Below are 26692 nucleotides of genomic sequence, written 5' to 3'. Positions count from 1 at the left end.
TGAGTCCCCAGAGCTTCCACTTTTCAGAGCTGTTTGGTATTCCTCGAAGTACCAGGATAGCCCAACAAATGGGGTGGGGGTGGGTGGGTCTAGTTAATACCTACTATTGTCACTTTAACCCTTATCTGATGCTGGAATTTTGACCACTGTCCTCATCCCTGACTTCTGGGGTGGAGATTGTCTGTGTTCTTCAGCTGTCTTTACTACTTTCTTTGCTGTTATTATTAGCCAGAGACCATGTCTCCAAGAGAAACCCTGCTGACGCTCTAGTGTCCTGGGCCAGTGCCACAGCTCTGCTTGTGTCTTATTTGCTCTTGTGAGCTCTTCATCCCACCTGCCCTGGTCCTCCTGCCACCTGAACCCTGAACTTTGCGGTGCTGGGAGAGGCTCAGGTTAAAGAGGAGGTGGATGTGCCACTAAGACGAGCTTGAGGAAGAGTGTGGCACATTCTGGAGGGTCACATCTAGGGAATAGTCTCTTTGCTCATTTTGACTCCACCTTTCTGATCCAGTACGTTTCTCTAGTCAGAATGTACAGCTTCTGTGTTTATGTTTATGTGTGTGAACAGGAGACAAAGATTTTCTCTATGTATATTTCAACTCTGGCCAACCGGCTCGCCTACCTCCATACCCGACACCCATGCTGTCTGATTCTCAGTACAAAAGACTGTTTTTAAACTTACATTCATTTCTCCCATATCTTCAGAATACATTGTAGAAAGGGGTACAGAATGTGCTGTCCTCCTTCCTAGTCATTTTGTGTGTATATATGTATTGTATCCTTATTCTTTTAGCCTACATTTTAATAAATACTATTCAAAACTCAGTGCATTTGTGAAAGAGCATATTTAATTTTTCTAATAGTTCTCCACAGTTCATGTGCATAACTATTATCAGTATAAATTATCTGCATTGCCCAAAATAAAACAGGCATTACTAATATGCTCTCAGTGCTGCCTAATTAGATGCCAATCTCATTTTAGGTAGATGGCCTTTTGAAAAGTGAGCTTTAGCTGAGAGAAATGTGCTCTCTCAGTTACAGAGTTACAGGCTGAGCACAGCCTCCCCTCGGTGGAGCCGTCAGCTGGTGCAGTTCTGTCTTCCTGTCTTCCTTTGCTGCTTACTTTCCCCTCCTCCCACCCCTCTGTTTCTCTCTCTCTTTTTTCCTGAGTGCCTTTGTTCTGGGAGCTTCCTGTCTTGTCTCTGTCAGTTGACAGTAATGTAGACATTTTTGGTTACAAAAAAAATTAGTGTTTTAAAATACATAAATAAGGAGAGGTGTTTTTTGTTTTTGTATTGTTTTTGTTTTTGGTCTTTGGTGTTTGTTAAATCTTAAGATACCAATGTTTCACCATTATTTTATGTTCTCAAAAAAAAAAAAGTTCTACTGTGGTTTGTGATAGATAGCTTAATTCCAAAAGTCTAGTAAAGATATCTGTCTTAAGAGAGGCTCATCATCACTAATCATTAGGAAAACACAAATCAAAATGACCATGAGCTACCTAACTCTCCTATTCAAAACAACAACATCAAATAGTAAGTGTTGGTGAGAATGTAGGGAAATGGGAACCCTGATTCACTATTAGTAGGGATGTAAAGTATGTATCCTTTATGGAAACATGTAGCCTCAGAAAATTAAAAAGAAGATGATTAATATGATGCCAGCGATACTGCATCTGAGTATATCTCCCAAACTGAAGGCTGGGACTTGAAGAGATACCTATATACCCATGTTCTTAGCAGTGTTATGTACAAATGGAAAGAAAGTGTGGCACGTGCTTCAATGTGATGGCCTTTAAGGACTGCTAAATAACGTAAGCCAGTCATAAAAAGATAGAGTGTGTGATTTCACTTCTGTGAGATAACTGGAGTGATCACACTCGGACAAAACAGGCTGATTGTTGCCAGGGTCTGGGTAGAGAAAGGAGCAGCCTGTTACTGGTGGACAGCTGCAGAGCTGCTTCACCTTTGTGTAAGCGTTGTAAGGATGGAGGTGGAGACCACTGCGCCTGTACTTCATGCCACCGGAACCTGGGGCTGGAGAGACGGCTCAGCAGTTAGCACTGGCTGCTCTTCCAGAGGACCTGGGTTCGATTCCCAGCACCCACATGGTGGCTCACCATTTGTAACTCCAGTCCCAGCAATCTGATACCTCTTCCAGCCTCCAGATGTGCATGTGGTGTGCAGACATGCATGCAGACAAAACAGCTATAAACATAAAATAGTAAAATAATTTTTAAATGGTAAAGCCTATGTATGCTTTTCCACAATTTAATAAGAGATTTTAAAAATGTCTTCAAGTCAGTGAAGTATAGAGCATGTTATAAACAGTAGTTAACAAAGTTTTTAAATGATAAATTTTAAAATGGATTTTTTTTTTCTGGGTATGCTTGTGGAAAAGTGGTCGGTGGGTGGGGGGCTCCTGTTTTGCAGTCAGTGTGGTTTTAAAGGGAAGCAGTCTGCATTTCCTCACTGGGTCCATGTCTGTCCCTCTCTGACAGACTTTTGGGATGGCTGAGGAGTATCATCGAGAATCAATGCTGGTCGAGTGGGAACAAGTGAAACAGAGAATCCTGCACACGCTGCTGGCGTCAGGAGAGGATGCCCTTGACTTTACCCAAGAAAGCGAGGTAGGTCGGACCAGATAACAATTATTAGTTAAAATATCAAGTCCCAGTGTTTGTCTTAATGCTGTTGATTAGTAGTTGTACTAAGTCATAATTTTTCTTCTCTTTTAAAGATTCAATTTAAAAAATACAGTGTAGAGCCGTGGTTCAAAATTAAAACACCCCATCTCCAGATACCCTGTTCTATTCCCCTTTGTATTCCTAAGTGTCACTGTTACTTCTTCCATCCACATTTCTAGCATTGCTTTGTACAAGTGTACATGTCTGAGAGTCCATTTTAGTTTTGTGTGTACTGTACACAAAGTTAGCTGTGTGTTCTCTTCTCTGTCTTTCTTCTTTGTCTCGCTGCATGGTGGAGGTCTTTCCTGCAAGGAACTTTGGGGGCCGCATCTAGGTCTAACAGACCTGTCTGCCGTTGTGCCTGCCATGTGTTCACCATGGAGGAGGGGTGGGCAGTCCTGGACCCGAGATCCTGAGTCACTAGTGTCCAGTGAGGCCTTGTGCAAGCTGTTGAGCCCTGCAAACAGACCTTCGGGGTCTGGTGAAGTAGCATTATGGGGGCAGATCAGTGACGACTGGAAAGAACCCGACTCACAGTGACTCTTCCTCCCTTACTGCTTGGTTTTCTTGTTTAAGCCCTAGCTAGTCTGGGACTCCGGTGTCTGCCCACCTCTGCCTTCTGAGTGCTGGGATTAAAGGCATGTGCCACTGTGTCTGGCCCTGTTGTCTTTTCTAAACGAATTTCAGAGTTGGGGATGTGGTTCAGTTAGTTTAGCATTCACAAAGTCCTGTTCAATCCCCAGTATTAAGGAGGAGAAAGATTCGAAGTTCAAGATCAAGGCCAGCCTAGTATACATGAGATCCTATCTCTCTCTCTCTTTTTTAAGTATCAAAAATTAATTTCAGATCATTTAGAAGTAGATATTTAAATTTTTAATGTTTTAAAAGTGAGAGTATTAGGGCCAGGTGATGGTGGCGCACGCCTTTAATCCCAGCACTTGGGAGGCAGAGCCAGGCAGATCTCTGTGAGTTCAAGGCTAGCCTGGTCTATAGAGTGAGTTCTAGGACAGGCACCAAAACTACACAGAGAAACCCTGTCTCAAAACAACAACAACAAAAAAAGTGAGAGTATTACTATTACCAGTGCTTTTTGTTCTGTCTTTTTCCTAGAACTTACTTGATGAGTACTTAGCTTTTTTTTTTTTTTTTGGACAAGATTTTACTATGTAGACAAGCTATCCTCCCAAGTACTGAATCACAGGTGTATGCCCCCCACCCAGTGCAGGCACCTATGCTCTTACTGTGTGTGTGTGGATCTAGAGAAGGTCAGGCTCAGAGACTTGTAACATGCTGGCCAACCCCAGAACTGGTGTCTTCCATGTCTTGGCTCTATTGAAGTGTGGGTGAAGGGTTGGGCAGATCGGCAGTCTGTGGGACCTGCAGGGTAGCTTCTCATGCCCTGTGCCTGTCCATGCTCTCAATTTAAGAACCAGGCTTTCTATTCAATTAGTCGCCAAGTAAATAGCTGCTAATGTCTGATTATTTTGGGAAATTGCTCCTTTAGGACCGTGTCCTATATTTCTTAGACTCAAAGACTTCAGATGGAAAAGTCTTTGAGGAGAAAGAGCTAATATACCAGACCCTTGGCTAATCTAGTCTTTCCTTTTCGGTTCTTTCTGAATCTGAGCAAATAATTAGAACAACTCCTGGTTTTATAAACTTCATTTTTAAAATGGTGTTAATAGGTTGTGCTCTGTATAGGGATTTGAAAGTAATTATAAATTACAAATGAAATGTTCTTCCTTGATTGCACTCCTCTCAAAAATAGACCAGTCTGTTCAGTAGGCTCTTCTTCCACGACCTCCAGGCCCCTTGGGGAGAGTGCGCCATGCTTGCCTGTTCTCTGTTGGGATTTTGGTGACGGGAGTAATGTTGCTGTGTAAGTTGGCAGGTGTTACACACAGGTCTAGTCCATTTATCCAGAGAATTGCCATTTTCTGGAAACTCCTTGGGAGGTTTTTGTTTCTTTGTTTTGAGATAGGATTAGGGTTTTAATATATAGCCCTGCCTAGTCTGGTATTTACTGTGTAGCCTGACCTCATTCATGGTGATCCTTCTCTCTCATTCTCCATAGTGGTGGAATTACAGGCCTGAGCTTACATAGTTTTTTCCCAGTTTACATATGAATCTTACTGCTTTTGTTATTTTTAACTTTTTCCTTAAAGTTTAAGATTTATACAGAAAAGTATGAAAGTCTTAAGTATGTAATTCAGTGAATTATTAAAAATGACCAAGTACTGAAACAATCCTAGTTCTTCAGCAGAGCCTCTGACCTCTGCCTCACTCCCAGCGGTCCCGCATCTGTGAACTTTATATAACCTGAGCCATAAAATGTGCTTATTTGTACCTTCTTTTGCGTACCATTCTGCTCATACATATTGTTATTTGTAGTGATGAGCCCTTCATTTTATGGCTTAAAGAATATAACTGTAGTTTTGTTTACCTCTTCTGGTGTTGATGGATAGTGCTGATGCCATTTGGATAGTTTCCAGTTTTGAGCTTTTATAAATAATACTATTATGAATATTCCTTTATCTTTTAATGAGAATATGTATTTGTATCTCTTTTGGGTATACCTTAGAGGAAGTTGCTGGGTCCGAGTCTATGTGTGTGGTCAGCTTTGGTGCTAGAGTTGGGGTTCCCTGGAAGAGCACTTTAGCATGCACTAGGTCCTGGATTCAGTCTGGCACCCCTCCCCACCCTCAGCTTTTTGTTGTTGTCTGTCTTGTTTGTTTTGTTTTGTTTTGTTGAGATAGCCCAGGCTGTCTTACTCTGTAGCCCAGGCTGGCCCGAAACTCACTGTGAAGCCCATGCTGACCTCAAACCCACAGTGATCCTCTTGTCTCAGCCTCTTAGAGGGCTTGGGATTGAGATATGAACCACCACATCTTATGAAAGTTCACCTTTAATAGATATTGCCCCAAATGTCATCAGGATAGCCTCAGATAGCAGAGCATGACAGTTCCATTTGTTTCATATCTTTGTCACACTTGGTATTATCTGTCAGAATTTAGCCATTCTTGTGGTATGTGGAGCCCTGTGTTTTCACAGGCTCTTTCCATGCAATTTTCTTCAAAATGGTGGAAAGATACATTATTTTCACTTCATTTGTCCTATAGAGGAGACCACACAGTTTGAAGGATAGATGACTGGCCTCAGAAGTAAGCCTGAGCATGGATTTCTCATCTGAAACACCTTTTTTTTCTGTTGTAAGGACTGGGAACAAGTATAAAGCTGCAGCCCAGGGCCTGGCATGAGGTGCATGCTCCAGGTCTGTGCAGTGTTACGGATCTGTCAGCATTTGATAAGCTGCACATTATTAAGGTCAGTTGAAGGATGGATGACTTGGTGACTGTCACTCTTTCCTGGGCACCTTATTGTCCAGAACTGTTGAATTCAGAGTTGTTAGAGAGGAGGCCTCGGCTCATTTTGAGTTGACCTTCTATTTGAAGGAAAATGTTCAGATTTGGATAATTTAATCTAAAGCTGAGCCCGAGGCTTTCAGAGGAAATATTTTTTAAGGCAGAAATGAACTGACATATGGTAGTCCCTGGAACGTTTGTTTTTCCCTGGAGCCTTTCAATAACAGAAGAGCAAAGGCATAGTGTTAATATCTGTGCCTGGCGAGTTTTAATAAAGGAAGCGACACTTTAATAGCATGAAGTTATTTGGAAAATTAATGTCCTTAGGATGTCATTGAAGAAAGAGATACAACTTTTAAAGGAAGGCAGGAATTGAAAGATTGTTAACTTTTCAAGTATTGCCTAGGTAAAAATAATGTGCTTTAATGCAAGTCTCTTGCGGCTATTCGCCCTGTAAGCACCCTTGTGTCCCAGTTCGTACATCTGGTAAGTGTGAGGAAGGACTCCAGTGTCTTGGGGCTCACATGACAAGACGGAGTTAAACAATGTGGAAATTCCTACATGTATCTTAGCCGACATTTAAAACTGTGTTTTGGAGCCAGTGAGAGAGCTCAGTGGGTAAAAGCACTTGCTGTGTAAGCCTGGTGGCCGAATTTGATCCCCAGGACCCAGGTAAAGATACAAGAAGAGATTCAACCTGTCTGTCTATCTATGCATGCATGCATGCATATATGTTCTCTCTCTCTCTCTCTCTCTCTCTCTCTCTCTCTCTCTCTCTCTCTCTCTCTCTCTGTCTCTCTTCTCTCTTCTCTCTCTCTCTCTCTCTCTCTCTCTCTCTGAGAAACGTTTTAAAAAAGCAGTATTTAAAGGTGGATTTAACTCAGGTGGGTTGGATGTGTTGGCCGTGGTCAGTGGCAGGTCCCCAGGTGAGTTGTCTGAAAGTGACTCAGCAGGCAGCAGGCTTGCTGCAGAGGCTGAGCTGAGGCTTCAGTACACACGACACGGCTGCTGCTCTTCACTGCCGTGTGTGGAACTCAGCGAATATTGAGCAGCCGCTAATTTTGATAAGAGACTTAATACCGAATTTCAAGTGTCAGTCATAGTTTTCCTATATTTTAACATCTCTGAAATCACAATGTCTTATTCAGTGGTGGGTTGTAGTTTGACAGCATTTTTTTTCTTTCCAACATATAGTGGCATGTATGACATGTCTTAAATGAATGGTGTCATTGATTTGGTAAAATACAGACTGACAGTTTGAATTTGATCGCCCCACACTAGATGTTCTGAGTTGTGTATTGTGCTCCCTGGCAGATTCCTAAGAGATGGGCCTAGTTCACATGTCAGGATTTGAGTAGGGTTCTGAGCACAGAAAGTGCTCTCCACTCGCTACTCTTTGCAAAGGATGTTTGGAGCTCCCTGTTCACCAGGTCCTTCATTGTACTGCTGTGATGTACACAGAGAGCTCCTCTCCCGGTGCACTGCTCCGTTCCCACCCTATCCAGACGTCACTCCTGTTGGTCCAGTGCATCCTTCTGGTTCCCTGTTAGGGACCTCTGTGTGTGAATAGTACATGTTTATGCTGTGTCGTTTTCTTGTCAACTGCGAACTATATCATTGTGTTTTTGAGGTTCTACAATTTGGCTTTGCCTTATGTTTGCTCACTTTAGAGTTGTTTTGTGTTGTTGCATGTAGGTCTGTGTTAGTTGGTTTTTTTTGTTTTTTTTTTGCGGCTGTCATAGAATTCTTCTGTAGGAATGGCTTAAGTATTCTGCTTGTTTTATACATAAGGTTAACACCAGCAGGTTGCATTTAGAGCTATGCTGTGCTGGTCCTGGTTTTTGTTTGCTTTTGTTGTTGTTTTTTTCCTAACAGTACTGACTTTTATTACCAAATATTGTAAATTAGTTTGGTTCCATGAAGGTAAGACATTCTGTGTAGGAGTTCATTTATCTCTCCTTGTGTGGTATCACTGGATTGTTTTCAGCCTAGACTTATTTTATGTGAGTGTTATTACAGTAATTTCCTTCTCTCCTGCCTAGAGTGAACCCTCCTTGGGAAAGAGTTTTACACCCCTCTGGAGCCACTTTGCACAACCATGGGTGCTAAAAGTTTGCAGCTCCCTTCTGCTATGTCCTTCCCTGTCCTAGCATGTCTGGTTTCTAAAGGCTCTCTACTCTGAGAAGCCCATTCCCACCCAGTCTTTGTGTGTAAGGTGGGGGACAGTGCACTACTGTCTGCCCACGTCCCTCCAGGCTCCTGGTGAGCCCTTCTTCTCTGGCCCTGTTAGTCTGGCTGCCTTGCCTTTCTGGTCTCCGGTTCCCTGCCCCTGTTATCCGCTCCTATATCTCGTTCTGTTCTGTTATACCCAGTGTGGCTTAGTGTGTGGACTACATTTTTTTCCAGTGCAGGGAGACCTGGTTGGAGCTAGGAGGTGTAGGGAACATTCTCCCATGCAGCATCTCAGCATCTATGTGCTTAGGCAGCCCTGCCTGTGGAATTCCAGTTGAGTGTTTGCCAGCCACTTCTCGTCGGGAATCACAGTGCACACACCCTGTTGATGGATAATTGACTTTATATGTGGTAAAGTAGTGGCTTGGCCAAGGGCAACTGAAGGAAAAGCACTTTTGAAAACAAGAGCATTAGGCAAAAGTCATTTAAATGGAAATTCAGAGGCAGCAATCAACTACTCTTTAAATGCTTAATTTTTAAAATTAGGTTTTAGTACTGGAAAATATTTCCTAAGGCTGATAAAGGCTAGCTGAACCCGTGTCCTTGTAGCGGAGCCTTGCTGCTATTTGCCTTTCCTTTCTGTTTCTGCAGACAAGTCCCCCACTTAACAGGTTACAGACATCAGGGTGTGTGTGTGATTTTTATGCCTTAGGTGATTGAGTACTGTTCTTAACCAGTCCTGGGTGTTTCTTTCCCTATAGCCAAGTTACATCAGTGATGTGGGTCCTCCTGGTCGAAGCTCTCTGGATAGCATTGAGATGGCCTATGCCCGGCAGGTGAGTATACATTTTAGGAAGATTTAATCTTGGAGAAAGAATGCTGTGATCCTCAGGGGAGTTGGAGGGAATAGTGACTTCACACGAAAGTCAAACCTGAAAGCTCACGGGATTAGTTAATATTTTACCATGAATGCCCCTGTTCTCCATTTGGTTAAATAGGGTAATCAAATGACTCAGATAATGCAGGGAAATTTAAATCTACTCTCTACTGACCAGGTGTTTCATTTTGCTTTCTTGGCAATAGCTTCCTTGAATAACTATAATGCATGGCAAATGGAGTTCTGTATTAACTGAATTACTTGGCTGGCTAATGGTATGGTCAGATTCTTTTACCCTTGTTGAGTGGGATTTTCAAAACACTTTCTGCCTTGATAAGCACAGTGTGCTGACATTGTGTAGCATTGCAGATGGAGGTGAGGATGCTCCTGGTGTGTTGGGGGCCGTGCTCTTGGATGCTGATCATGAGCTGGCATCAGTAAGCATGGAACAAGATGGTCCATGTGGAGCTCTGTGCAGGACTTACCTGCAGTTGACTCGGAATAAAACAATGCAAGTCAAGCCTGTTTTTCAAAGGATTGTCACTTTCCACCACAAAGTCCCAAGATGTCGTGCCCTGCATCTCTTAGCTGTGACCCTGAGAGGACACACTGATACATTCCCCACTCCCTTCCCTCCTGCCACCCTGGAGTTGGGGCTTGGGGACAGAAACAGATGGCAGCTACACACACGGAGGAGGGACTATTAGACACTGGGCTCTTTAATAGAGGACTCTCCCTCTTCAGCTACCAGTTAATTAATGAGTGGAATTCTACGTTTACTGAATCATGTGTCACCAGAAATCTTATTAACATTAGTTGAGAGAAATATCCTAATGTTTCTTTTGTGTAAATGTAGATTCATTTTAAGTGAGAATAAAAGCAGAGAATATACTCCAAGTCGGGAGCAGATTTGAGGTTAAAGTCTCTCTCTTCTTACATTGCTACTTCAAACTCCAGGCGGCTGAAGTCCCCCTCCGTCCTCCAGAGATGACTTCACCTTCCTTTCAACTCCGTGTTTCACTGCTGGACTTCGTTCCCTTCTCTGGTCTTTAGCTCACTCTCCCTCTTCCTTACACTCATTCCACACCCGTGTCCTTTAAGTTCCCTTGGCTGGTTCCTTGATTGCTGTGGCCACCACCATTTCAGACCCAACAAATGAATGAAGAAACAGTGTAGCTTCTTCATCTGAAAAACTAAACTCTAGAACTTGACTCCCGCAGCACCTAGGATCCCGCAATGCCAGCTGTCTGTCTACACAGTTCTCTCCCACAGAAAGTGAATGTTTATGTGCTATAAAGTTGATTACATCCTTGGTTCCTAGAACATGCTCATTCAGTGACTGCGTAAATCTAAGTACCCGGCAAATCTTTGTGACAGCCCCAGAAGCTGTATGGCATCAGATCCTCTATTTAAAGTAGAAGCTAAGGTTCCATGGGTCCATGATTGGTCATTAATTCAGTCCTCAGTAAAGCAAGGACTTCAAAATGTAAAAGAAAGCCTGTTTGTAACCATTATAGACCAAATCTAAAGTAAAAGGAATTTTCTTATATCTTAATAAACATCACATCAAGCCATAGTTGTGGGGTTTTTGTTGTTGTTGTTGTTGTTGTTGTTCAGTTGGGGTTTTTTGTTTGTTTGTTTTGTTTTGAGAGAGATTTTACCTGAAGAGCAGAGATTCTTTCTTTCTACACTTATTTGTTTGTTAGTTTGTTGTGGGGCTGTGGTCAAAGGACAACCAGAGGGAATCAGCTCTTCTATCATGTAAGTCTCAGGGATTTAACTCAGGTTGTCAGGCAGACACTGAGTGGTCTGTCTGGGCTCCAGAGATGCTTTCTAGAAGTAAATGTTCCAGATGTGTAGCAGATACTGTTCTAACAGACCTACCCAGTCCATGAACTGGCCCAGGAGCATCAGTCCTCTGACCTAGACTTTACAGACTTTGACATGGTTCTTAGGAAGCAGCAGCCAGAGCCAGGCCATGGTTCTGTAGCCCTATTTTCATTTTTGGTTCTAGCGTCTCTCCATGGACTACCTTGGCCCCTTGTTTTACAGTATTTGCAAGGCTGGGGTAGTGATTAGTGTTAATGTGCTAGCCACAGCTGGAGATCTGCCTTATGGATGATTAGGCACTTCGAGGAAGGGAAGGTTGGCATCAGCCTCTGTTGCCATTTGCTGGCTTCAGAATGACTTCAGATCTTAAAAGGAAGTGAAATAGATCATCTGTTTACTTGGTCCCTTTATTTCAGATTTATATCTACAATGAGAAGATTGTGAGTGGACACCTGCAGCCCAACCTAGTGGACCTTTGTTCATCTGTTGCAGAGCTGGACGACAAGGTAGAGCCCAGTGTTCACATGGGATCAGCAGCTTACTGACTTGGCTGCAGTATACGAAGAAAGACTATTTTATGAGATAACGTTCTTTTTCCCACTGTTTTATATACATTTGGAGTGATTGTTTTTATGGTGGCTTTTTAAAATCTGTCTTCAAAAGACGGGGCTGGGATTTGTTAGTGGAAAGAGGTCTTGAGCTCTGTTGGGTTCCTACCCATTTCCTCCTCTCAGGTATCAGCGGCTCTTTAAGAAGAGCCGCATAGTTTGTGCTACCTCCTTGAACTTAACTCATCATTTTCTTTTGGACTCCCTTCTCCCAGTTTTTATTATGCCCACACTCTTTTTTTTTTTTTTTTTTTGGTTTTTTTCCGAGACAGGGTTTCTCTGTGTAGCTTTGCACCTTTCCTGGAACTCACTTGGTAGCCCAGGCTGGCCTCGAACTCACAGAGATCCGCCTGGCTCTGCCTCCCGAGTGCTGGGATTAAAGGCGTGCGCCACCACCGCCCGGCTCTGCCCACACTCTTAATCCCTGGCCAGCTGTCTCCTTTAGGGAGGAGCAGCAGTGATGGTGGGGGATGTGTCAGAAGGTGCTGGGAGAGGCCAAAGGAAGGGAGGGCTGTTCCGGAAGCAGAAGCACCCGTACACTGATTTGTTTCTCAAAAACTGCTTTTTTCCAGAAGTGAAATACAATGCAAACAGATTTAAAGACAAAAGTGAGAATTCACTAATCATATCTGCCTGGTGTTTTAGAGCTTTCACTGAGGCGTACCATGAGAACCAACCTTCTCTACTGTGTTCTATCTTTAGAGGGTTGGAAACACATTTTGAAGGAGAAATTCACAGCCTGGGGAGAGGCGGCCCACTGGGTAGGGCAACACAGAGAAAACCCTTTTTCTGGAGTCACTTTTGAGGGAGTGAGTGGGAGGGAAATGGGAGGTTATGGCATTTACTCATTAAATGGGCTACAGAGGTAGCCCAGAGAGCCCCTGGGAAGACAAAACCTTTATTATTTAGGTTAAACTCTTTATTTTAAGCCTTAAGGAACTTAAATAACCTTGTAAGAACTTGTGTTTAAGCTCCTAGAGCTCTGGGTGATTAGAAGTGCACTCAGGCACTATTAAGGGATGACCCACTGAGATTCAGCTCTTGTTACTTTCATGTTCCTAATGATGGAGGTGGTTCTGTCAGGCCTGGCATGGTACTTGGTTTGAAAGCCAACTCCAAGCAGGGAAGGGGTGCTCATCAGTGGTCAGAGCTCTGGTGGTTGGCGAGGCAGAGGCCCATCTTCCATACTGAGTTTGAACCAGGGGTGTCTCAGACAAAAATCTCAGTCCTCCTCATTCTTCCTCCATTGCAGTCATAGCCACATAACTTCTCCATCCTTACCGCTTTGTCATATGCAATCTCGTTTACATGCAGAGCATTTCTGACATGTGGGCCATGGTAAAACAAATGACAGATGTGGTGTTGGCACCAGCAACTGACGCCCTGAAGAGCCGAAGCAGTGTAGAAGTGCGCATGGAGTTTGTCAGGCAGGCCTTGGGATACCTTGAGCAGAGGTAAGGCAGCTGTAGCGCTCTCTCTCTCTCTCTCTCTCTCTCTCTCTCTCTCTCTCTCTGTGTGTGTGTGTGTGTGTGTGTGTGTGTATGTGTGTCTGTGGTGGGGTTGGCTTTTACTTTCCCTAAAGTCACCTGTTTCTCGAGTCTTAAGTAGTTCTGGGGCTGAGTGTGCTGTAACTGGAGTACTTTAAATTGACTGGAGCTGAGGTAATTCTGTTGTCAGAACACTTACCTACCAGGACTGTGTCTGCAGCTGATAAAATTGTACATAGAAATGGTGGTAAAGGGCAGCTCTGCTTTTCATCATTTAATGTAGAGACATGTTGATTAGATCAGAATGACTTGGCTCATAATCCTGTTTTCCTAATATGGTTCATCACTCACTCCCCAGGTTCCTTTGTTTTCTTACAGCATTCTAACTCACCTTGCAATATGATGACTTTAAACCTTAGGAAGGCCCCTGTAACTTTACCCTCCTGGCCCTACCCAGTGAATCCCTGAGTCAGGGCTCTGCGTAGCTGCTGAGGCCAATGCTTTGTGTCTGGGCATGGCTACTGAGGGGTTGTGGCTTTATCCTTATACCCTATCGTCCGATTCATTATTAGACCTGTGCCATTCATCCATCTTTTTGGAACTCAGTGGAATCCTAGCAGGAATGGTCAGGACTGTGCAGCAGACTCTATTTTAGAGACAGGGCACTGGGCATCAGCCTGCTGGCTTAAGAAGAGCTCTGTCAACAAAACAACACTTGGTTAGGAAGTCCCTTGAGGGGATTTAGACTTGATGCTGTAGGGACTGGTTTCATTTCAAATTCTGTGCTAATTACACCTTAGCTACATGAAATGAGCACCCTCTGATCTGTGTTCACTAGCCACCATTCCTTTGTTACAAGAAATCTGGAACCTGAAAAGCTTTTGCTTTTTGTTTTTTAATTTCTCTAGTCTATGTGTGTGTGAAGGTTTTATAGAGTAATTCTTCAGACTTTGGCTAAACTTCTTTTTCCACTTTAGTTTATATTTTTATCTGTATGCTTGTTTTGCCTGCATGCATGTCTGTGTACCACATAGGTGAGGTCTCCATGGGGCCAGAAGATGATGTTTGATGCCCTGGGACTGGAGTTACAATTGGTTGTGAGCCCCCATGTGGGTCAGGTCCTCTGACAGAGCGGTCAGTGCTCTCCACTGCTAAGCCATCTTTCCAGCCCCGTTGACTGAACTTTTGAGATGGAGGTTTGGTTGTATTGATCATCAACCATAAAGAATCTAATATAGTAACATTTATTCATTTTAGTTGGCAAACTGAGCTAGATTTTCTTATGCCATATAAAAATCTTAAGGAATAAAAAAAAATAAAAATAAATTTTAAAAATGCTTTCCCTGACAAACTTAAACTGTTGTTGCTTCAGCCACCAAGCTGCATTCCTGTTTATGTATCCCATTTTATTATTTATTGCACTTAGTTTGTTTTTTTTAATGTTTTTATTTTTTTAGATATATTTATTTTATGTGTATGAGTATTTTTCTTCCAAGTACATATGTGCACCACATGTGTGCCTGGTGCAGTGAGATCAGAAAAGGACACTAGATCTCCTGGAACTAGAGCTTACAGATGCTTGTAAGCCTCCATGTGGGTGCTGGGAATCGAACCCAGGTTCTCTGTAAGAGCGACAAGTTCTCTTAACTGCTGAGCTATCTCTCCAGCCCCTAGTTTAATGAAAAGAATTTTTTTTTTCTTTTCCCATTCTCTAGCTGGACTTTTAGAGCTCTCTGAAGCCCCTGTCCAGCTAACAAAGCCTGGCTTCATCTTTGGAGCAGCATCATTCTCTGGCAGTACCTTTTGAAAGCTTCCTTTTCACCTGTTTGAATAACTGTACTCCATGTTACAGTATTTCTGCAGATGCTTTTCTGCTGACAATATAGCATAATGTTTCAAGTTACATAATCTACCAGATGGTAAAGGAGACCTAGTTCCAAATATGTTTTTAGATATAAGGCCAAAAATGTTGAGAAAATAGAGGCATGGTCTGTCCCTTCCAGGTTCCAAAGCTTTCGGTAGGATACATTGTCTTGGTTCTCAAGGAGTTTCAGCTTCTTTAATTTAGGATCTTGCCAGCACATAGGTTGTCTTATTGCAAGTTGGAGCAGGAGGTAGTGGGCATCTGTTTTGTCCTGGCTGCTACAGGGAACTCTGTTCTCTCATCTTGTGCTTTTAAACACGTGTAGCGTGTAGTGGTGAGGAGAATGCATTGGTTAATCACCTTATGCTTCTTTTCCGTTATAAAACAATAAATGCTTTTTACAGGGATTTAGGAAAGTGCTGGAAAGAAGACAGGCCCCATCCGTCACACCAGAGGCTCCTGTTGCCTCACTGTGGCTTCCACCCTCTGTTGTCATGAGTATTCAGTTTAGTTTTATTTATAGTTATGTAGTAGTATGTAATTTTACATAGCTCAACTTCTAATTCTTTGACACTATTTTTACTAACTGCATCGGATTCCACAATTTGTTCTCTGAAATTGGCCTGTAGGTTCATACCTGGTTCTTAGGAGGTACGTGGCTGAAATGATGTAGGTTATGTAGCCATGTTTTTTGTTTGGTTGGTTTTTCAAGACAGAGTTTCTCTATGTAGTTTTGGTGCCTGTCCTGGCTCTTGCTCTGTAGACCAGGCTGGCCTGGAACTCACAGAGATCAGCCTGGCTCTGCCTTTGAGTGCTGGGATTAAAAGCGTGTGCACCACTGCCTGGCGGTAGCCATGATTTTTATAACATTTTTAAATGCTTCTGGGAATAAACAAAACCATGTTCTTATGTGCATTTGGGTGTCAGATAGGACATGTAGAGATAGGAAACACATACAAATAACAATACTGATAATCTAGGTAAGGGTGTGGTGCTAGTCACTGGACTATTTTGACTTTTCATGAAATTTATTTCAAATTCTTTAAAATAAAAAAAAATTGTTGTTTTTAAAGCAAATCCATTAGAACATTAGGCTCCACCCTTAAACTATTTGAAACCCTCAGTTGTATTCCCCTAGGAATTCTTTGGGGCATCTGTAGTAAAAATCTGTACAGTGCTAAGAATGGAATTTGCTTCATTAAGCATGTACTGTTTCCTCTTCTGTATGAGATTTAGAATCCAGGCCTTGTCTATAGAGTTCACAATCTAATATTCTGAATGTGGACATAGATGTGTGTAATACGTGTTGTCAACCTTCACCATTTTTTCTTTAAAAATCTTTCCAGTTACAAGAATTACACACTTGTGACTGTCTTTGGAAATTTGCATCAGGCCCAGCTGGGCGGTGTGCCTGGGACTTACCAACTGGTTCGAAGTTTCCTAAACATTAAACTGCCAGCTCCCTCACCAGGACTTCAGGTACTAGTAACCTCTCAGGATCAGACATACTCTGAAGCTGTTGGTTGTTCTCAGGTATTCTCAGTTGAAAGGAGGTTCTGTGTGTCAAGGAGGCCAGGGATGAGCAGGCGGGCTGTTTCACAGGGACCCATTGAAAACTAGTCATGCAGGAGTTCTGCCTGGGGAAAGGCAGGAGAGGGAGGCAGTGTCAGGTCCTAGGTGAGTTTTAAAAGTTGAGCCCTAAGGACTCTTAGGAACTTACATGTGGGTATGAGAGACAGAATGAGGGATCTGTCAAAAGTTAAGAGCAAAACAGCTGAGAGAATGGCATGGATATGGTTTATAGTCCTCTGCTCAGCCTGCCCTGGAGCTGGGGATTATTATCTACAGTGTCTTACAGAGTATACAAGCTTAACTGGAGCTTTGTGCCCAAAATTGGGGGATATAAAAGATGCTGGCTTCATAAAAGGTCGAACTTATTATTAACGAGCAGGAGTTCACTATCCTGGGACCCTGGGAGACTGTCCTAGGAGGAGAGAGCAATGTGGACAAGCATACAGAGGAAGCAAAGTATCTGGAGTAGTAGGCATGTAGTAGGGCTGAGCAAACTTTGGACTAGCTGGTAAAGAAAGGCCTTGAGTACCTAGTTTAAAAAGAGTTGAAGAGGGCAAATGACATCATATAATATCAAGTTTATGAAGCTTCCTGCCACAGAGGAGAGAGCCAAAAGCTCCTGAAAGAGTTGGTGAAACACAGAGAGGACAAGCCCAGGCCTGCTACATGGACAAGTAGTAAGTAGGATGGGTGGTCACAGTTTTAGGAGGGTAGAGACAGTCACCTCGCAGCATCCGATATCCAGACAGTCAGATATTTGAAGGGACAAGGAATGAATGATTGACAGTTCAGTAGCAGTTAATTTTATAAGCTCAAGTGGATGATAATATCTTATTGGTCAGTGGTATCTTTAGCTCTTGTTTTATGAAAGTCGGAGAAGAAGGTGATCCCATTATTACTGGCTATGAGAGAAAGCATGGGGTGTGGTGGGTCAGAAGAGCTCTGTTCACTTCAAAGTAACTCCAGATCCATACTAGATTGCTCTTCCAGGTTTCTCTGGACAAATTAGTTTGTTTGCAAAATACAGGGAGTAGGATGCTGTCAGTGGCTCTTAACTCATGGGGTTATGGTGGGAATTAAGTACCTTAGCTGGTGCCAGCACATCAGAAGGGGTTGATTAGCTTTTGTTTGTTTGACTGGTTTTTGTCTTTTAGGATGGAGAGGTGGAAGGCCATCCCGTCTGGGCGTTAATTTATTACTGCATGCGCTGTGGGGACCTGCTTGCTGCATCACAAGTCGTCAGTCGAGCCCAGCACCAGCTGGGGGAATTTAAAACCTGGTTCCAGGAGTACATGAACAGCAAGGATAGAAGGTACAGGGAGTGGGGTGACTTCCTTTGCTATGCCTTGCCTGCAGGGAGACAAGGGAAGGACCCACTCTGTCACTCCTGGAGGGATGCTGGGGTGGGGTAGAATGTTGATCCATAGCGTTTCTGATCTTCCCATGGAGGTCTTAGGACTGGAGAAAAGCGGATGGACAAAAGGACATGTTGCTAGTAGTTACAAGTCAGATGAAAGTGGTGGTCGAGGCAGACAGGACCTGTGGCCCTGGGAGAAGGAGAGCCTCCACAGTCTTAGATGGCTGCTTTCACTTGGCCTCGGAGGATCTCTGCTGAGGCTGTGTCTCTGTGTGTTTCAGATTGTCTCCAGCTACTGAAAACAAGCTCCGGCTTCACTACCGCAGAGCCCTCAGGAACAACACAGACCCCTATAAGCGTGCTGTGTACTGTATCATTGGCAGATGTGACATCACCGACAATCAGAGCGAAGTAGCAGACAAGACTGAGGACTACTTATGGTTAAAAGTAGGCACAGCTTCATTTGCCTGCTCAGTTTTCCCATACTCTCTTTACCTGCTTAGTGCATCACGTTTGTGTGGTGGTCAGGACAGGGCCAGTGGATTTTGTGTCTGGAAGCCCTGTTTTTTAATGTATAATTTCCAACTAATGTACATGGTTAGCTTTCTTTTTCTTCTTTCCTTCCCTCCCCCCTTCCCCCATTTCCCTTCCCTGTTGTATTGCTAAGGGTAGAATATAGGCCTTGGCATTCTCTACCATGGAGCTACAACCCAGCCCCAAGAACCACAGTGTCCCATGCAATCTCCAGCTCACAGCTGGAGCATGGCTGCTGGACAGCACAGCTGGACACATGGCTGAGGATGTAGTTTGTACCGATGTGTGTGTTTCCTTTGGGGATTTAGTTGAACCAGGTGTGTTTTGATGATGACGGCACCAGCTCGCCACAAGACAGGCTCACTCTCTCACAGTTCCAGAAACAGCTGCTAGAAGACTATGGTAAGAACTGCACAGTCAGTCACCTTCTCTCCTTGTGGGACACATGGCTAACCTGTGGGGAAGCCCTTCACACATGAGCTCCCTAGTGGACTTTAGCTGTTTTCAATCAGGTAGAGACTGTTATGCATTAAGAGTATGTATCACTTGGATACAATATTTGGGAGACTGAGGCAGAAAGATCATGAGTTCAAGGCCAGCCTAGGCTTCAGAGTGAGTTCAAGGCCAGCCTGGGCAACTTGTGAGATTTTTGTCTCAGAATAAGAATGAAAGGGTCTGGGGCTGTAGCTCAGTAGTGAAGTACCTGCCTGACATTCCAGAGGTCTTCAGATCCATTGATCTCTAGCACCACCGAAAGAAAAAAATGAAGAAAAGAAATCTGGCTTCCATGGTGTAGACGATAGACTTTTCTCCAGCTCTTGCTGGGGAGGGATGTGAGTGAGGCCTCAGCTGTCACTCCTAAGGATCTTGGCAGTGGTCACATCTCCCACACAAGGGGGAGAACTAGCTTGTCCTTTGACCTCCTCGTTAGTGAGCAGCTCTGGAAGGTCACGAACGGATCAGCAACTACAGCCAATGCTGCTGCTGCTTTCAGAGTCGTGTGAGCCCGAGCTCACGTCCCTGTCTGTCCGTCCATACTGAAGACAGACTGTCACCATTTCTCTCCTCCCTAATGCAAACAGCTTAGATTTTATAGCAGGACTGCTTGCTGATCATGTAGTGAGGCCTAGAGATTCTTGTTTTTTAACTTTTTTATTTTATTTTACTTTTTTTGGTTTTTCGAGACAGGGTTTCTTTGTATGGCTCTCCCGGACTGTAGACTCACTCTGTAGACCAGGATGGCCTCGAACTCATAGAGATTCACCTGCCTCTGCCTCCTAAGTGCTGAGATTAAAGGCGTGCACCACCACTGCCCGTGTGAGGCCTAGAGAAAGTAGAGGAATTGGGTCTGTTTGTTTGTTTGTTTGTTTGCTTTGTAAGTCAAGGTCTCTCTCTGGCTGTCCTGGAACTCACTTTGTAGTCCAAACTGGTCTTGAACTCACAGAGACCTCTGCCTTTCTGCTGCTATGACTGAAAGTGTTAGGGGCATGCATACACTCCCTTGCCTGGCTCCAGGTCATGGTTCATGGAGTTTACTGCGTCCAGGGTCGCATTAGCTGCTTTATGTTGGTGATTTCTTCTCACCCAGTAAGGCCAGTAGATCCCCAGGGTCAGACACGGGTGGCAGCTTCCCTCTGAGTGGGTTCATGTCCTCTCCTGCAGGCGAGTCCCACTTCACGGTGAACCAGCAGCCCTTCCTCTACTTCCAAGTGCTGTTCCTGACTGCACAGTTTGAGGCCGCCATTGCCTTTCTCTTCCGCATGGAGCGGCTGCGCTGTCATGCTGTCCATGTGGCCCTGGTCCTGTTTGAGCTAAAGCTGCTTTTAAAATCCTCGGGTCAGAGTGCTCAGCTCCGTGAGTATTTAGGCCTTAGCTGGCAGTGATGTGACACGTTGGTCCTGGTGGCTGTGGAATGGCAGCCACTGGGGATTTGGTCACCTTAGAGCATTGTATACTTGAGCTTGTATGTTAGTGTTAGAGTACTTGTTTATAACCCTCGGCAGTTCCGGGAGTGTTGAAGAGCCATGCCAGGCACCAAGAGTCACGAATGTCATTCCCACTAGGGATTTGGCTTTAAAGATTTTGGAAACCCGAGCTAGCCACCTCTCTACCTGCCTACCCGTAGAAGAGGTAGATGGAGAGCCATGCAAATGTGAGTGAGTGGGTCCTTAATGGGTCAGTACATGAGCCATGATGGTCAAGTACATAGTCATTTCCTGGAAAGGCCATCATGCTGGTCATTCACCATATGAGATATTTTCCTCTAATGTCTGTAGAGAGGAAAGTGAAGGACAGTGGCGAGATTACAATGGGAAATATAGAGTGCGTGGGCTGCAAAAACACATACTTCTAGCCTGTACATTTAATCCCATGGGTTGCGAGGGTCAGAGGAGCTCTGAGAATGTAAGCCCTTCTGTTCCCATGTGCAGTCAGCCATGAGCCTGGTGACCCTCCCTGCATGCGACGGCTGAACTTCGTGCGTCTGCTCATGCTCTACACCCGCAAGTTTGAGTCCACGGATCCGAGGGAAGCACTCCAGTACTTTTACTTCCTCAGGTGAAACTTCCTTTTGCCTTTTCACTTGGCTACCTTTTATCTCTCCATTCAGAGAATGCCTCTTAGAGACTCATTGAGTCCATACCTCAAACCACCCAAGCTGTTCCTGTGCTTTTGTAGGGACGAGAAAGACAGTCAAGGAGAGAACATGTTTCTGCGCTGTGTGAGCGAGCTTGTGATAGAAAGTCGAGAGGTAGGTTAGCGTCCTTCTCGCTCTGGCGGAAGTTTTCAGTGTGTTCTCATGTGACATTCTGTGTGAGCAGGGTGTCCATGGCCTAGAGGTGGAGGTAGGGTGGAGCTTGTTTTGCTTTCTAACAGTGAAAATAGTGATCTCAGTACCACTGTTTCCTAGCTTGTGTAAGACTTCTCCTGTGCCCCTTTCCTCCCATCTGTTTCCCTAAGGAATTGTGTGTTATCTTTATTTCCTTGACCAGTAAACTAAATAACCCTTTTCCTCCACAGTTTGATATGATCCTTGGGAAACTAGAGAATGACGGAAGTAGAAAGGTAGGTTAAATGTATCCCTGACTGTCAGAAGAGTGTAGTTATACTGTACGATTCACATCTGGACACAGAAACTTTATTTAACACAAGAAAGAGGAACTTACAGGCCCAACTGATGGCCTTGGTTTTACACACATTTTTCTTTTCTTTAAAGTTATAAATTTGTGATTAGATAGGTTTTTCATATGTTCAAAGCATGCCTGCCATTTTTTAAAGCTTTGTCTAAATTTTTGCCATTTTTGACTCAGAAAACACGAAGAAAAGTAAGTTGATTGCTGTACCTACTCTCTCCAGATAGGAAAGTTAGAAATGCAGGCCACCTCTTTCAAGAGGCCAGCCCTGAAAAGGCCATCTCCCTGGAGCCTAAGCGGTTCCCCTGGGACTTGCCCTGCCATGGGTCACTGTAACAGGAGGGCAGAAGCCATTGTCAGAACCCAGTCCTGACCCTGGCATTCCCCGTGTGCCCCACAGGTACTCACTTTTCTTTGTAAAACTGCATGGTTTGGCCTCGCAGCCCAGACGAGGGCCTTGATGGTACTGATGATGGTAGCCATCTTCCTGGGCTTTGTGCCGAGTGCTTTGTGTGCGGTTTCTCCTTCAGTTATGACAGTTACCATCAAAGTGAGAACCGTTATCTCTGGTTTCCAAGTGAAAAAGCAGAAATAAGACAGGCTAATTATTTTCTTCAATACCACACAGGTGGATTCTGAGCATATATATTTCATTGGTTCAGGGGCAGATCACCCCAACTTGGTCCAGCCCTGATAGAGCATTAGAATAGATAGACACAAGTATCACACAGTCCATATCCCATCCCCTGTGGGTCCTAGGGCCTCAGACTCTCCTGATCACGTGCCTGCTGTAGAATGGTGACAGAGACTTCTTTTCAAAGTACTCACCACCACTTCCTGTGTAACTTGTTCAGCATCTGTCTTAGAAAGCAAATCGAAAGTCTTCAAAATATTTTCTTATAACTTCCTGATTGCCAGCAAATTCAGAATCACTAATAGTTTTACCTACTCTCAGTCCTTTGAGAAAATCTCTCAGAAACCACAAATGTGCCACAGCCGACTCCACAGTGCTTCCATTAAATGTGCCCATCTTTCTTTCCATGGTTTTGGTGTGGGGTTTATGTCGTCAAGAGCGCCCGAGTTGAATAGGGCAAGCATTTATTTCAGTTCAAGTGCTTCTGTGTCGCAGTTGCTGCTGGGTGTTGAGTCTCTTCCTCCCCTTGATAACTTGTCTTGTCAGCCTGGAGTCATTGATAAGTTTACCAGCGACACAAAGCCTATTATCAACAAAGTTGCTTCTGTGGCAGAAAGTAAAGGACTGTTTGAAGAAGCAGCCAAGCTTTATGACCTTGCCAAGGTAAGTGCTCTTCTCATGCCTCTTCCCTTCTCCGTGCTCGATAGCGCTGCGGCCCTTTAGCATAGATGCTCAAACTTTTCAACGTTGTCTTTGTTTATCACCGTCCCTGCTGGAGCACTTTCTCAGTCAGGATGGAATTCCCATTTTACAGAATTCTTACTGCCCAAAAGGTCTCTCTGACCAAAGAGAACAACGGAATGAAAGGCTCTCCTACTGTCACAGCTACTGTGGTTTCCTGTGGTAGCCTTCTACATTAGCCAATAGCGTGTAGTCCAAGAGCCTGGTTAAATGCATCTACCTGAGAGTATGTGGTGACTGCTGATGATTTAAGTGACCTAAAAAGGAAGGTTTCCTGGGGCTGGAGAGATGGCTCCCTGATTAAAAGCACTGGTTGCTCTTCTTGAGAGTCCAGCTTGGTTCCTAGAATCCACATGGTGGTTCACAACCATCCGTAACTCCAGTTGCTGAGGATTTGATGCCCTTTCTGGCCTCTGCAGGCACCAGGCTTGTACATGGTGCACATACATACATACAGGCAAAATACACACACACACACACACACACACATAAAAATAAATAAATCTTTTTTAAGTAAAGAAAGGCTTCCTAAATTTAAAAATGTTATGATTGAGGTATAATTAGGACATAGGAAAAGGTGCAGGTGGTAAGCATTCACTGGATGGACTGTCCTTGGCTGTGTCCAGTCTCAGGATGTAGAGCAGCTGTTCATCACCTCAGAAAGTTGCTGTTTTAATTTTGCTTATTTAGTTTGTTCTTTTGTTGATTGTTTCCTTAATCTTAAAAATGTAAACAGAATGCTGACAAGGTGCTGGAGCTGATGAACAAGCTGCTGAGCCCTGTGGTCCCACAGATCAGTGTCCCACAGTCCAACAAGGAAAGACTGAAGAACATGGCCCTCTCCATTGCCGAGCGGTAAGGCCAGGGCCAGCTCAGTGGGGCCTGATCACAGGTCACTGCTGTCCTACTGTGTGTTCAGCTTCCCAGAGGTGATTCTGATTCACCTTTTTCCAGAACATCCTGTCATGATGTTAGAGGATTCTCAGGGGTTTGTGGACACTCTTCTAGAACCCACCTTCCTCCCCAGGAAAGTCACTGGCTTCTCAGACTAGAACCAGCTAACTCCAGAGGAGACTGGGTTTGTGATACTTTCCTGCAGCAACACACAAAGCCCTTTGGCAAGTGAGGCCTCCCCACTTAGTAATCCCTAGCATTGGCCTTCAGGGTTTTAACACACGGAATCCTCTTCTCCTTCCTAAAGACTTGGCTGCAGAGTTGATGCTGGACACTAGAGAAGCACTTCACTCAGAGTGTGTGTAGGTAGAGTATGGCCACATCTACACTAGTCAGCCCTTTACAGCGTCAGAAGTGAACACTGTTCTTTCTCCCTAGTGCCCATCATCCAGAGAACTCGGGAGGTTGATGCATTTGAAATGCTGTCCCGAGAGTAGGATTCTGCGAAATCCACACGGCACCATTGCTTCCCTCAGTGGCCCTCTCTTTTGTCTTTCAGGTACAGGGCTCAGGGAATAAGTGCAAATAAGTTTGTGGACTCTACATTCTATCTCCTCTTGGACTTGATAACCTTTTTTGACGAGTATCACAGTGGCCACATTGACAGAGCCTTTGATGTAAGTTTCTGCAGGGTGTTTGAAGTGCAGGCTATTATCAACCTGCCTGTTAAGTGAAGATCCTGGGAATTTAAAGATTTTTCTGTCCTCGCTCCCCCACAAGCTCTTCTTTTTTCCCCTCCTCTTTAATCTAGAAACAGGCTTCTGAAAGAAGTCGAGGTCTCTGAATTTTAGAATTGGGTCTGGAAATGACAACAAAAATCAAGTTAGTAAGTTAGGGTCAAAGCTTTTATGTACATGAGAGTGCATTTTCTGCTTAAAAGCCGATTTTGCACAAGCTGACTATTACCTTTAGGGGGATGATGTGACGATGATGCTGTGTCATATGGGGCTGGTGATGTTTTTTTTAAACAGATCATTGACCGCTTGAAGCTGGTACCTCTAAACCAGGAAAGTGTGGAAGAAAGGGTGGCTGCCTTCAGAAACTTCAGTGACGAAGTGAGTCTTTCTCTGCTCATTACAGAATTCGGTTTCCTCCCCTTCCAAAACTGAAAGCTTAATTTTTTAATTGTATGTATGTACGTGTAATGTGTGTTTTATATGTTCCCATGTGTATGGGCACATGTGTGGGTGTGGGGGGGGGGGGCCCACAGATGATGATGGGTGTCTCTCTCAGTTGCTCTCCACTTTACATACTGAGGCAGACCTTGGGGAAGTGGGGTATAAGTCATGGCATGTACATCATGCACCCTGTGGAAATGCTTAAGTATTAAAATATCATCTTGCATATGTAGACAATGAGAGAATTCAACCAGACTCACAGGTCAACCAGAACCTTGTTTCTCCAAGAACACATGGTATGAACTCACAGAACACCAGGAGAGCTGAAATTGTACTTGTCCTAGGAAAATCTAATCTAGACGGCTACCATAGCTAGAACTCTCAGAGTACTGGGTACATTAAACAGAGAGCTGGAGCTGGGGAGGTGGCTCAGTGGACAAGTGTTTGACATGCAAGTCTGAGGACCTGAGTTCGGATGGCCGGTACCTACCTAACAGTGGAGTATGTAAAAGTTGGCATGGCAGCATGTGTCTGTAGTGCCAGCACTGGAGGTGGGAGTGAGGTTGCTAACCAAAAGCCTGGGCTCCAGGTTCCGTGAGAGACACTTCCTCCAAAAATAAGGTAAAGAGCCACAGAGAAAGACACCTAATGTTAACCTCTGGTTTCAACACATGCACACATGGACGTGCGTACCCACACACATGTAAATACAAATAATTTTTTCTAAGGAAGCAAGTGCAGTGACCATGAGCTGTTATCACCCCAGAAGCCCCAGGGTCACTGTCACCACCTAGCTCAAGTGCTCTGTTGGGCTACACAGGAACCACTGAGAGAGCTGTAAAACTCTTGGCATCCAGCCCATGCACCACAAGACTCTGTTTACCCTGGTGGGGCTATAACATGGTCCTCCCCTGGTCATTCCATGTACACTCAGGAATGTAAGAATTCTCTTTAGAGCACAGACACTGTACTCTGGACACAGCTGTCAGGACTGGCTTCTCCACGTGAGGAAGGTGTGGCTGTTGGGACCATGGCATGTAAGCTCAGCAGTCATCCTCTGTCATCTTTCACTTCACACTAAGGGAGGACGCTGCTATTAGCTGTCCTTCCTGTGGTGCTTCTTACCCGCCCTAGAAACAAGGTTCAATGCACCATGGGCTAAAGTAAGCACTGAACTCTGTCCCTGTGGACGACTTCCCAAGGACGGGCTGCTGGAGACAGGCGGGCAGACCCGAAGCAATGGGGAGTTGTGAAGCTGGGGAACTATATGCATCCCTTTACCCTCTCACACTAGGTGCTCACATTTTTGGTCTTGTTATGTTGGCCAGCAGAGCCTCCATGCTTGCAGATGGTGCCTGTGCTTTGGGCATACTGTCCCACCAAAAGTATCCTAAGGGAGCAGAGCCAGTGGCCAGTGAATGGCAACTCCAAGACGTGATGCCACTCTTGACATCACAGGGCCACTAGCTCCCTTCCGGTGACTGTAGTTCTCCATTGGCAGCTGTTGGATGTCACATGACAGGCAGAGGCTGTGTCCCCTTCACTTGCTGCTCCCTCTGGGGACTGGGTCCCTTTCCCTTATTCCAGGTGTTTTTCTCTCTGTAGATCAGGCACAACCTCTCAGAAGTACTTCTCGCCACCATGAACATCCTGTTCACACAGTTTAAGAGGCTCAAGGGAACAAGTCCATCTTCAGCATCCAGGCCTCAGCGAGTCATCGAAGACCGTGACTCTGTAAGATCCCAGTACTCCTGAGAAACATTGC

General features: G+C 44.5%; 1 protein-coding gene across 5 annotated transcripts in view; it reads left to right on the top strand.

Moving 5' to 3' along the window:
- Nup93 (nucleoporin 93) overlaps nt 1–26692 on the top strand; it is a 110232-nt gene that overhangs the window by 73232 nt on the left and 10308 nt on the right. For all 5 annotated transcript variants that reach the window (XM_052727053.1, XM_052727052.1, XM_052727055.1 and 2 more), the window contains 17 exons: nt 2501–2629; nt 8982–9056; nt 11344–11433; nt 12850–12989; nt 16233–16365; nt 17613–17770; nt 18097–18262; nt 18658–18751; nt 20012–20203; nt 20779–20905; nt 21026–21098; nt 21368–21412; nt 22661–22777; nt 23592–23710; nt 24309–24426; nt 24781–24864; nt 26533–26661. In XM_052727053.1, coding sequence (XP_052583013.1) covers nt 2501–2629; nt 8982–9056; nt 11344–11433; nt 12850–12989; nt 16233–16365; nt 17613–17770; nt 18097–18262; nt 18658–18751; nt 20012–20203; nt 20779–20905; nt 21026–21098; nt 21368–21412; nt 22661–22777; nt 23592–23710; nt 24309–24426; nt 24781–24864; nt 26533–26661 — 1989 coding nt within the window. The remainder of the gene's footprint in view (nt 1–2500; nt 2630–8981; nt 9057–11343; nt 11434–12849; nt 12990–16232; nt 16366–17612; nt 17771–18096; nt 18263–18657; nt 18752–20011; nt 20204–20778; nt 20906–21025; nt 21099–21367; nt 21413–22660; nt 22778–23591; nt 23711–24308; nt 24427–24780; nt 24865–26532; nt 26662–26692) is intronic.

Source organism: Peromyscus californicus, unplaced genomic scaffold (genome assembly GCF_007827085.1).
Source record: "Peromyscus californicus insignis strain IS unplaced genomic scaffold, ASM782708v3 Scaffold_8__1_contigs__length_139910024, whole genome shotgun sequence".
Classification (NCBI taxonomy): domain Eukaryota; kingdom Metazoa; phylum Chordata; class Mammalia; order Rodentia; family Cricetidae; genus Peromyscus; species Peromyscus californicus.
This window is presented reverse-complemented; position numbering and strand designations above follow the sequence as displayed.